Source organism: Pongo abelii, chromosome 18, assembly GCF_028885655.2.
Source record: "Pongo abelii isolate AG06213 chromosome 18, NHGRI_mPonAbe1-v2.0_pri, whole genome shotgun sequence".
In the NCBI taxonomy this organism is placed as follows: Eukaryota; Metazoa; Chordata; class Mammalia; order Primates; family Hominidae; genus Pongo; species Pongo abelii.
Genome location: NC_072003.2, coordinates 2,734,015 through 2,746,153, shown reverse-complemented (window position 1 = coordinate 2,746,153; position 12,139 = coordinate 2,734,015). Strand labels below are relative to the sequence as shown.

General features: G+C 53.0%; 3 protein-coding genes across 12 annotated transcripts in view; 1 reads left to right on the top strand and 2 right to left on the bottom strand.

The window, feature by feature from the left end:
• LOC100452783 (BTB/POZ domain-containing protein KCTD5-like) overlaps positions 1-386 on the bottom strand; it is a 38,851-nt gene extending 38,465 nt beyond the window's left edge. For all 9 annotated transcript variants that reach the window (XM_063717514.1, XM_054534612.2, XM_063717517.1 and 6 more), the window contains exon 1: positions 32-386. In XM_063717514.1, coding sequence (XP_063573584.1) covers positions 32-283 — 252 coding nt within the window. In that variant the 5' untranslated portion in view covers positions 284-386. The remainder of the gene's footprint in view (positions 1-31) is intronic.
• LOC112129400 (putative 3-phosphoinositide-dependent protein kinase 2) overlaps positions 1-914 on the top strand; it is a 38,831-nt gene extending 37,917 nt beyond the window's left edge. Inside the window, 1 exon segment of the mRNA XM_024233670.3 lies at positions 349-914. Coding sequence (XP_024089438.2) covers positions 349-436 — 88 coding nt within the window. The 3' untranslated portion in view covers positions 437-914.
• PDPK1 (3-phosphoinositide dependent protein kinase 1) overlaps positions 551-12,139 on the bottom strand; it is a 70,462-nt gene continuing 58,873 nt past the window's right edge. For both annotated transcript variants that reach the window (XM_024233669.3, XM_054534608.2), the window contains 3 exons: positions 7,909-7,966; positions 6,442-6,594; positions 551-6,064 (listed from right to left, as the gene is read on the bottom strand). In XM_024233669.3, coding sequence (XP_024089437.2) covers positions 5,948-6,064; positions 6,442-6,594; positions 7,909-7,966 — 328 coding nt within the window. In that variant the 3' untranslated portion in view covers positions 551-5,947. The remainder of the gene's footprint in view (positions 6,065-6,441; positions 6,595-7,908; positions 7,967-12,139) is intronic.

The window sequence follows — 12,139 nt, the reverse complement described above, 5'->3', positions numbered from 1 at the left end:
GGCCCTTTCGGCTGGCCTGCGTGGCCCTCACCTTGTTCGAGTCCGGGTCGGGGTCGGCCTGGCACAAGCGGTACAGGAAGGATTTCGGGTCCCGGCACAGCGTCTGCCGAGTGGTGAGGAAGTAGGTGCCGCCGACGTTGAGTCGGACCCACTTGGACACGCTGCCGGGGCGCTGGGCCAGAGCGCCGAGTCCGGCGCTGCAGCGGCGGCACAGGCCGCCCCCCAGCCCCGCCCCGAGGCCGCCCCGGGCCGGCGGCAGGAGCTCGCAGTGATTCTCCGCCATGATCCCAGCAAGCCCGGAAGGGTCCGGCTTTTAATAGCGCTCTTTGTGTTCCATCCCGCCCACAGGTTCGCACTTGTAGAACGCCGGCCACAGCGTCACACGGCAGCCGGAAGTTCCATCAGGGAAAAGCAGCCGGCTGGTCCGACTTCCTGAGGGAGTGAAACCGAGTTTGGGGCGCCAATGCTAGCGGGCAGTGGCACACACCCGCCCCCAACCGCGCCCCCACTCTGTGGTGGGGTCAAAGGAAGAGCCACGCCAGCAAACCGCTACACTCTACATGCTTTTTATTACAAGACTACTGAGCATACGAGGAAAATTCATCATCTGGTAACTACACCTAAAGCACAAGTATTTGGGGAAAAAAAAGAATAAACAGATTCATTAAATTATATGATTAAATCACTGACCCAATAGAAAATTTATATAATAAAGCCAGAAAAAAAGTTGTAAAATATAGTTTACAATAATTATTCACATTCAAGGCTGTACATCAATACATACAACAACGTGGCCCCGAACATGAATTCAATCCAAATAATTCATATATTAGAATTTAAATAACACAGACTGAACTAGAGGCCAACAATAGCCAGCAAATAACCTTATATAAGAATAAAAATACAAAAGTGTATATCCTAGTATCATTGCATTATTTGTTTTCATAAGTTCTTTTAATTTTTGCTTTGCCTGTACATCACAGTTACAGTTACAGACCAGGTGGAGAATATTACCCATGTTCTTGACTGCCACCCACCTGAAAGATGTACTAGTCATTTATTCTGTTTTATGTTGTGAAGGAACAGCTACAGCAGCTCTAAATACTGTAACAATTTAATTTTGCCAACGTCCAACTTACAGTCATAATAGAGGCTTTTACCAGCACAATGACCCCTACTTGTAGTCATTCTGCCAGATGGTTAGGCTATGTGGGTTACACAGCTTAAATAAGGTCTGCCTTTTGTAAAAAGTTATCGGTACATAGTTTGGTGTTTCTTCATATGGAAGAAATGAGTTATGGGGAAAATTCAGGTACGCACGTAGGCTCGTTCGGTTGCTCACCACAGCCATCTCAACAGACAAAAGCGCTCTTTGTTGGAAACAGCTTCCTCCTCACACCAGTTCTCCACAGGCAGCCTCATCTATAACCCTGCAATTTTGGGCCAGAAATGGTGGCCCCTCAGAGGCTCTGAAGTGCCTCCAGCCCCGATTCAGGCACTTGCCACGTGTGCTGCGTAAGAAGGGACCGAGTGAGTCAACATAGGTTCATGTCAGGTTTGAAAATAACTGAGGAAAAGTGTATGACATCTTCCAGAACATAGTACCTTCACCGTATTCTCACAGCAGCTGCGATCTCTGAAGTCTTAGCAGTGAGCACCCCGGGTCTGTCAGCCAGCCAGGCCGGGGGGGGCCTCAGGCTTCAGAGGAGGGCAAGAAACCAAACTCCGTGCAATTTGGCTATAATCTCTGGTAGAGTGAAGCAGCACTGAACGCGGTGCCTAGAAAAACCTCCCGCACGTTCCCCTGCGCAATCAATGGACCCCAACTGAAGTGGAGAAATGAAGAATCCAACCAAATTTGGGTGGTCTGGACTTGCCGCCAGCCAGGCAATCTGCAACACTGTGGGCAGGGAGTTGGGGGGAGGCGGCCTGAAATCTACACCAGCCGGGACAACCACGCCCTACAATGAAAAAGCCAGCCTGGCTGCTGGGCTCTTCTGAACCACTAAGACCTGAAGGGGGTGGAAGGGGGAGACAAATGCACTCTTATAAAACCCAATCAGCTACCTGGCTTTTTTCAAGCAGAGGCTTTGCTCTGCTACTGATTCCAAATGGCCTAATGTACTTTCTGAGTCTACAAACTTAATTACAAATCACTCGCTAAGCATGTGGCAAGGTCAGTTCAACACTTGTTATCTCTGCTGACTGTGCAGATGCAAATTCAGTACCATCGTGGACACAAAGTACAAGATTCTGAAAATATCGCCAAGCGCTTGAAAGCTACGGCAGCAGGGATGGCAGAGAGCTGACATGCAGGCGGAGCCAGGTTCTCGCAACCAAAACAAGGAAACTGGCTCTTGGAAAAAATCGGCCACAAATGGATTGCAGTAATGACATCCTCTTAGCATTTAAATAAAGAGCGGTCTTATGCAGACATTCTTTGGAACACACAGCTTATCGGAAACTGATTTGTTCATAATTTCCAGGACACAACTAAGGTGGTTCTGCTACTGGAACTCTATGCATCTAAACATCAGGTTGAGAGAGACAGAAATATCTTTAAAATGAACAAACTGACCTCAAAATACTACTTCTAGGCATCTAAGGGGAAAAAAATAAGAAATCAGAAGATTTAAAGATATTCATCACAGCATTATTTAAATAGTGGAAAAATCAGAAACCGTCTAAATATTTTACAGTAGGGAAACGGTCAGATAAATTATAGTAAATGGACAATGACTAACCACTACAATTGTTAAAAACATGTTTCTGAGAAACTCATAACATGGGAAAATGCTTAAAATATCAAGGGAGAAGATGATGCAAATGGTGTGTGTCGGATGTTCCCAATTTAGTTTAAAAAGTGAACAAATGGCGGGGCAGGATATAGGGCAAAATGCTCACAGTTGTCTTCTCTGGCCGGTGAGCCTACAGCTGATCTTGTCAGAGACAAATGTTAGTTTTGAGTCACCCAGAGCCCTGTGCTGGTGCCTGCGGGTTTGTACCATGGGACAGTCTCCACAATTCCTCTGGGGAAGGGCCACAAATCCCACAGTGTGTCCCAAGAGGGCTGGAGTAGGCGGAGTCCCCAGCGGCTGTGGCATGATCAGCCATCTCTCTCAAAACAACTGTTAACAAGCCTTCCGCAAGTTAAGGTGCCACATGGTAGCCGTGGTACAGAGCCATTTCTTTAGGGTGGAGAGGCTTGTGCTCTACACCAGGACTGCCCACCGCCCTGGCTGGGGCCACACAAAGAGGGGAGAAAAGAATCCCTCAGAAGCCAGCCCCCAACTGTGTCCCAGAGAAAGGCAGGGCACCTGGGACACCTAGGCCGGCAGCGACCACAGCCTCCCTCCACTTTGTGCCGAGAAGCCACACACAGTGTGGTCCCGACATTCCACCTGTCCTTGCCCATGTGTGAGGAGGCACATGGCCCCAGGTCTATTAAACAGCAGGTGAAATCTTCCTCAACTTGGATAAACCCACAACTGTAATTCCACGTAAGCATGTCTATGTACACACATGGTACCCCACGTTCTAATGTAGAATGTAAGGCGCCTGCATGCCAGGCGATGGCTCTAAGGATGTGCTAGAGAAAACCAGAGTAGACATGAGCAAGCACAGGGTAAGGAAAGAAAACACACGGGCCTTTAAAAAGGTAAGAGCAAGGGGCTGGGTGAGGAGAAAGGTGACCCACAGAAGGGCTTGGCTGTCAGCTCAGGCAATGGCATCATTTCAGCTGGTGGCTGCCAGCTCTGGCTCTGAGCCCCTAGTTCTGTGGCTTTGGAGGTTAAGATGGAGCTTGTCAGTGACGCCCAGGAGGTGGTGGTTCTATCCAGAGGAAGAACGTACGGAAGAGTCTCCCCAAGCAGCCCAGCCGAGTGCTTCAATTAAAGCCACGTCCCTGCTCCGCTTGTTTCCCTATAACCAGATGCCCTGAGAGATCTGAGAGAGCCACTCTCCTACATGGAGACACAGGACGTTCTGAGATGGGTAAAATAGCTGATGAGGAGGAGGAAGCCTGAACAGAAATTCCTGAAAGGGCTAAGAGAGACTCCCCAACACAGCCAAGCCTTTCCAAAAGCCAGGAGGAGAGACAACTCCGACTCCGCCACAGGCCCAGGGCAATGTGCTGGGCCCCGGAGCGTCCTGTTCCCTGGGGCCCCAGGGCAGGTGCGGCCCAGCTCACCCCAGCTCACGGTCACAGGCTCGCATGCAGCTCTCACACAGCAGCAGCCAAGGCCCAGGCAGGAACCACAGGCAGGGCCTGGGGAACATCTCTGCCCCCTCCCAGGCCCCATCTGCACTCGCCTAGCTAAAAAGCCACTCTCGTCATTAGCAGTGTAAAAAGAACACCTTCCCTCTCAGTTTGGATCTGGCCTGGCACACAGGGTCACTGCTGAGTCATCTGTGACTGAGGGGAGGGACCAGGGTGGACACAGTTGAGTCAGAGGCAGGTCTGTGGGCAGCAATGTCTGCCTCTCCCCCAACGGGACTGAGGGCTGCCCTCCAGGGACAACCTGGGCAGGGAGAGAAGGGCCCAGACCTGCCAGGCCACCAGGAGCACTCTGCCTGGGGAGTAGCTTGGCAAAGGACAAACGCATCTGGCCTGTCTGTGCCGTAGAGCAGGGCAAGGCCACCAAAGCATCAAAGGGAAACGGCCCCAAAACCGGCTCTCTATAGAGGAAAGCCGACCAGCAAGCTGGGGTTGAAGTGTGCTGTTCTCGCCTCCTGTGCAACAGCAGCTGGCAAAGTCCACTCTTTATGGGACCAGATGAGCTGGCAGCATGAGAAGCTGTGAGATTCTTGATGCACAGATGTAGAAACTCTGAGTGGGCTCTGAGAAATTTTAACCACAACACAAAAGAGGGGTGTGTGACGGCTGTGTCTGCACTCCCTGGTGTGGTCTGCAAGAGACAGAAGCACCCTGGGTCTGCTAATGCCAGGGTTCTCTCAGACCCTACTTCAGCAACTGTGGAGGCGTGGACATTTAAACCTTTTAGGAGGCCCTCAGGCCTCTCTCGTCCACACAGAAGTCAGCAGGCCCTCTCTGCTCTGGCTGGATTCTCCAAGGCACCTCCTGGCCCCACCTAGGGCTTGGGGCAGGACTCTCTTGTGCAGTGAGCCAGCTGGGTACTAACTGGGCTCACTTCTGACAGTACCGCTCCCAGCATGCGCTCAGCTTCCAGCCCCAGAGACCAACACTGCTAAGTAGGACAAGGGATCCGGAGCCCTCAATGGCACCCTCCACTCGGCAGCCTGCTCCCACACCACTCCAACCCCTCCCGCTCCTCACCACGCAAATCTGCCTGCCAACACAGCAGGGGCCACAGAAAGCCACCACACGGATATGCAATGGGCCCAGCCAGGCCTAAGGGCCAATCACAGGGAGACGCAAGAAAGGGAGCACGTGACGGAAGCACAGCGGCTCCCTCCACAGAGAGCTGCGGCCCCCCTGCAGGGCTGCAGAGGCTCCCTCCCTGGTGAAGAGTTCCAGGACCACAGCGGGAGTGGCATAAAGAGCCAAACACACCCGGTCCCCTCGGCCACAGCAGGACCAGCACACGATTGGGGCAGGGCGGGCGCACGGTTCAGACTGATGCTAGGAGAAACTGGTGACACCAGGTCTGTCCACTAGTCTGGGCGGGACTGGGCTGACGTGCACGGAGCTGGGTCCCCACGGCAACGAGGGCACACGGAGGCCTCCACGGAGCACAGAGAGCAAGCAAAGCGACCCTGAATTCCTTTGTGTTTGTTACTGGTTTTGTTCTTTGTGTGGTTGGGTGTTTTTTTTCTTCTTTTCTTTTGAATAAAAATGCTGCAAGGTTTCCGCCTCTGCGTTCCCCTTGTGATGGCTGGCAGGTGGTCTGGAAGCGTCCCGGATGGCGGCCAAGCCGCGCTGGGGCAGGTGTCCTGGCAGCGAAGGGCAGCCCGGCCGCAGGCCACGTCACTGCACAGCGGCGTCCGGGTGGCTCTGGTATCGCTGCCTCCAAACCTCCTGGATCTTCCTGCACCACTTGTGTGCGTTCCCGCTGGGGTCCATCAGATAATACGTCCTGTTAGGCTGCAAAGACAGAAGCCGTTTAGTGTTCTCAAGGGAGTCCCACCAAAACCCCCACCCCAACCTGGTGAGCTGCCTGTGACCAGCCATTCCGAGTCCTGGAAGCACATGGGTGTGGTGGTTCTTCACACAAGCAGAAAGCAACTACACAGGCTGATGACCACCCCGCTCCCAGTCACCACCAAACTGAAAAACAAGCACAGGGTATCCCCTGCCCCCTCAGGACAGAGCCACTAGTGTGGGCGTCTGGGATGTCGGAAAGGGTGAGGCAGCTGCCCCCATCCCCGCTGCTCCCTCTGGCCAAGGCCTGTGGCTGCTTCCCACATGGTGCAAAGCCCTCCCATTACCCTGCACACAGGAACCCCTGGGAACAGACTCACTGTGTGGACAAAGAAAGTTTTAAAATTCTTGGCCTCTGGTCGAAGTTCTTGTGACCAAGGAATTTCACCTTTCAGGACTTTGTTGACAGGATCCACATAATATAAATGTGGTCCTTCTGTGAGCAACAGCTGTCGTCGTCGTGCAAATAAACCCTGATGCCAAAACACAAAAAAACAGGCCATGCTTATCAGGCCTCAGAGGCCAGTGCTGACGGCATCTCCTGGAGCCTAGAGGGCTGGGCGGCCCCTCGGAGCTGCTCGGGACACAGGGCCACCGCCACCACCTGTGCACTCACCCAGGGGCAGGGTACTTCTTGCCCCACCAGGCCCAGTTTCTAAGGTCAAAGGGGCTGCAGCACAGGCCTCTGCAGCTGAGCTGGCGCAGACAGCCCATCCAGATCAAGCCCATGGCTCCCCTGGCCCCTCTGCTATGCCTGGGACAGGAGCCTGCTCTCGGTAGCCGGCCTCCACCCACCTGCACCGAGATCACTGCCTGCAGAGGACACACGGCCAGGAACAGAGGCCAGGAGCCTGCGCTTGGAAGTGGCCCCCTGTGAGCACCTGGAGCTGAATATTTTCTAACCAAGGGTTAAAGCTAACAGTTACTAGTTTGTGTTCTGTCTGATCATACTGAAATTCCTGATCTGACGTTCTACTATAGAAGTAAAATGATTTATATTTGAAAAAGGTACAAGATGACCAAATAAATATCTGAGCACATCCACACACTTGCCTGGCTCCACACAGACCACTTGCTAAGTGCTGGATCCATTTAATCCATAAAATAAAGAACAACCCGGCCGGGCACAGTGGCTCACGCCTGTAATCCCAGCACTTTGGGAGGCTGAGACGGGTGGATCACGAGGTCAGGAGATCAAGACCATCCTGGCTAACACGGTGAAACCCCGTCTCTACTAAAAATACAAAAAAAAATTAGCCCGGCGTGGTGGCGGGCACCTGTAGTCCCAGCTACTCAGGAGGCTGACGCAGGAGGCTAAGGCAGGAGAATGGCGTGAACCCGGGAGGCGGAGCTTGCAGTGAGCCGAGATCACGCCACTGCACTCCAGCCTGGGTGACAGAGCAAGACTCTGTCTCAAAAAAAAAATAAAAATAAAAAAATGAAGAACAACCCTTAAATGGTTTTGAAACACTTCTAAAGAAATATTAGACCATTGGCTAAGATATCAGATGTCGCCTCTTCAACTTGACGGAAACCTCAAAACGGGCAGCCCCAGGCTCCCAGGAGTGTGGGAGGTTGCTTCTGCGCTGCCCTAACCGCCTACGCGTATGGCTCCACATGGCTTCTCTCAAGGGGATTAAGCCTTCCCGAGCTATGAAATCTAGAGATGATGTTTGATGAAAATCAAGAGATGGAAGGATTCCACGCCACCAAGCTGCCCTCCCCTGAGCTGGAGTCGGGGAAGGTGCAGGTGCGCATGCAGAGCAGCGGGACCACTGACCACTCACCTTCCGCTTATCCACCGGGCCCATCTTTAGTATTAAATTATTTTCTACAAACTGGTGCCTGTGGAAAGAAACAAGAAAGAGATGCTCCCATGACAATCACAAACAGAAATTCTCCAGGCTCCTCCTGCCACATGAACTCCCCCCGCAGCCTCGGCCTGCCCCTCACAGAGCCAGCCTCACTTCCGGATGAGCAGAGAACGTTCGCCACATGTAACCCAGCACACATAGCATTGCCATGCAGAGAGCCTTAATCCGTATTTGCAACGGAGCCTGCGGATACCAGAAACAGTGCCAGTGGCATCCACACAGCAGGGAAAAGGTGGGGGAGGACCGTGCCGTAGAAACGGCAGGTGACACAGGTCATTGCTGCCTTAACAAAGCTGTGGTACGCACAGAACTGCCTCCTGAAAGGTGGCTGCCCGCAGAGTCAACAACTGGATGAGATGATCGCCTTCAAGTTACCCCACAAGCTGGGGCCCCTGATTCAGTGCTCAGGACCCACAGAGTAGTTTCTAATCACAAAGCTCTGACAGACCCAAGTTTGACATAAGAACACCTCCTCTGGTTTTTCCATCATAGTAAAACACTTTTATTCAGAGACGGCAGAAATTCAAAGAGCAAGATTCACATAGAGGCTTTGATTTAATATACATTATTAGCAAGCACACGTCACTTTTGATTCCTAAAAGTTCAAGAGATTTTTGTTTTTAGAGACAACGTCTTGCTCTGTCACCCAGGCTGGAGTGCAGCGGCGCCACCACGGCTCACTGTAGCCTCAATCTCCTGCGCTCAAGCCATTTTCCCACCTCAGCCTCCCAAATAGAGCTGGGACCACTGGCATACACCACCACGCCTGGCTAATTTTTTTTTTTTTTATGAGAAGGGGTCTTTCTAATGTTGCCCAGGCTGGCCTTGAACTCCTGGGCTCAAGAGATCCTCCTGCCTCAGCCTCCCAAAGTGCTGGGATTACAGGCATGAGCCACTACACCTGGCCAAGGTATTATTTTATTGATTGAATGATTGATTGAGACAGGGTCTCACTCTGTCACCCAGGCTGGAGTGTGGTGGTGTGATCTCGGCTCACTGCACCCTCTGCCTCCTGGGTTCAAGAGATTCTCCCACCTCAGCCTCCTGAGTAGCTGAAGCTACAGATGTATGCCACCATGCCAGGCTAATTTATTATTATTTTTTTTTTTTGAGACACAGTCTCGCTCTGCCGCCCGGGCTGGAGTGCAGTGGTGCGATCTCGGCTCACTGCAAGCTCCGCCTCCCGGGTTCACGCCATTCTTCTGCCTCAGCCTCCTGAGTAGCTGGGACTACAGGCGCCCGCCACCACGCCCAGCTAATTTTTGTATCTTTAGTAGAGATGGGGTTTCACCGTGTTAGCTAGGATGGTCTCGATCTCCTGACCTCGTGATCCACCCGCCTCGGCCTCCCAAAGTGCTGGGATTATAGGCGTGAGCCACTGTGCCCGCCAGGCTAATTTTTTTGTATTTTTAGTAGAGACGGGGTTTCACCCTGTTGGCCAGGCTGATCTTGAATTCCTGACCTCAAGTGATCCGCCTGCCTCGGCCTCCCAAAGGGCTGGGATTACAGGCATCAGACACTGCGCCCAGCCCCAAGATACTATTTTAATGTCTACAGTTTACCTCATTCGGTTAAAGCTAACAGTTACTGGTTTGTGTTCTATCTGATCTTACTGAAATTCCTGATCTGAGGTTCTACTATAGAAATAATATGTGGTTTGTTTGTTTGTTTTGTTTGTTTTTTTTTTGAGACAGAGTCTCGCTCTGTCACCCAGGCTGGAGTGCAGTGGCGCCATCTCGGCTCACTGCAACCTCTGCCTCCCGGGTTTAAGTGATTCTCGTGCCTCAGCTTCCCAAGTAGCTGGGACTACAGGTGCACACCACCACGCCCAGCTAATTTTTTGTATTTTTAGCAGAGACGAGGTTTCACTATATTAGCCAGGATGCTCTCAGTCTCCTGACCTTGTGACCCACCCACCTAGGCCTCCCAAAGTGCTGGGATTACAGGCATGAGCCACCACCCCCGGCCAATAATATGTTTTATATTTGAAGAAGGCATAAGATGATCAAATCAATATCTGAGCACATCCACACGCCTGCCTGGCTGCACACAGGGCCAACAGCGCTTGTGAGAAGACCGGACTGGCTGAGCTGGGGGCACAGCATCCTCCGCCAGGGCTTACCCAGCCCCACCAGCTGACCCACCCAGACCTGGGCAGATCAGCGCCCAGGCCTGCCCCAAGAGGGAGGACCCAGGGCCTGGCCTCACGCACACACCCCATCCTGTGGGTTTGAAGCAAGAGGAGTATGTAGCATGCGGGCAAGTGCAGCCCTCCTCTCGCACCAGGGACTTCGCCAGCAAACACACACAATGTGGGGATTAAAACAAAGAGAAACAGATCAAGGAGGTTCCTGAAAAGGACATGTGATGAGGAAGACCCACCACAGCACAGAAAGCACAGAGCACAGAAATGCCTGGATGGACCACAAAGCCGGCAGGAAGCCACTCTGACAGACAGGCCTGTGACCAGGAAACAGCGCAGAGGAGTAACAAAGGAAAATTCATCATAAATTACACCGGGGCAGGCAGCGTGGGAGGCACAGGGTCCCTTCGAGCCCAGGCCGGTCAGAGCTCTTGCAGGCAGGTGAGGACGGAGAAGGCCCCACGGCCTCTCCCCATCCTCAGCTTTCACCACACACCAGCAGGTGCTGGAAGAGGTCAGGAGACACATGGTTTAAAATATCAACTCGAAGGAGAGAAAAACCAGAAGAACACGAGCCCGTCCCTGCAGCTGTGTGGGAGGGGCCGCCTTCCTGGCTGAGAGCGAGAACAGCAGCCCAGCCCTGAGCTGCGGGAGCCACGGCAAGAGGACAAAACCACCTCCACCTAAAAAACCACCAGGACCACAGCTGGGGCGGGAAAGGACTTCCAGATACAGCCGCCATGGGCCGTCAACTGCACCCCACAGCAAATTCACAGTGCCACGAGAGGCTTGGAACTCAAAAGAAAACTCAGCAAAATGACACAAACTAAAAATTCCCAGAAGAGGAATTCAGTGACACAAGAAACTCTCAATGGCCCTAAATGAAGAAATTGAGCTGGGCCGCTCCGCCCTGACCATCTGGGCGTGCCCCAGACATGGACGTGCAGAAGTGGTGCTCCCACCCTCGGCAGCCTGGGGAGGACTCACTGAGGAAGCGATTTGGAAACAGTGCTGAGAAGTGGCCTCGCTTTCAGAAATCCATCCTGAGGAAAAAAAGCCACAGGCAAGGAGCCCAGAGGCACTCCCAGCAGTGTCACCCATGCCAGGGACACTGAAGCCCCAGAGTGGCTCAGCGACAGAACACGCCAGCACCTCGGGGAGGCAGGCAAGGGCCCCACGGACAGGCGCCACCCACCCCCGCACCAGCAGCACCTGCGAGAGACAATGAAATGGACAATGTCCCCTCCCCGGTGGCCCAGGGCGCATGGACAGAGACCGCGGGCAAAGCTCCACTGGCGGCATCTAGAGCAGAGCATGTGTTCAGCGGATTAACCTGCCAGCTCACAACAGGAAACAGCTCCTTGCTGGCAGGACTTCCAGCAATCACCTTGATTTTTTTCTTTTTGAGACGGAGTCTCACTCTGTTGCCCAGTCTGGAGGGCAATGGCACAATCTTGGCCCACTGCAACCTCTGCCTCCTAGGTTCAAGCGATTCTCCTGTCTCAGCCTCTTGAGTAGTTGGGATTACAGGTACCCACCACTAGGCCCAGCTAATTTTTGGTATTTTTAGTAGAGACGGGGTTTCACCATGTTGGCCAGGCTGGAATCACCTTGATTTTCTACTTTGATTTTTTACTATCTCCTGCAGAAAATCCCCCGCCCTGAGAGCCCTTTCCTCCCTGGGAGGCTGGGCAAGAGCTGAAGACCTGGAGACACGCCTAACTACTCGCCATGCACACGGGACTTTCTGGAGGCGCCTCACTCTCATATACTGCCATCTTGGCTCCCTCAAAACAGGCGATACCTCTCCCCACTTCTGCACAGAGGAGGATGCAGGGCAATCCACAAGGGGTGACCACAGAAAACCCCCTTTCCTGATGCCAAAGCGCAGGTTCTCACCACCTCCTCCACCCTCCCTCACCCAGACCCCAAAAAGAGCATTGTCAAGGATCCAAGCCCAAAGCCACTGGCAAAGCACCTGCCACGCCCAGGAGAGCCCCA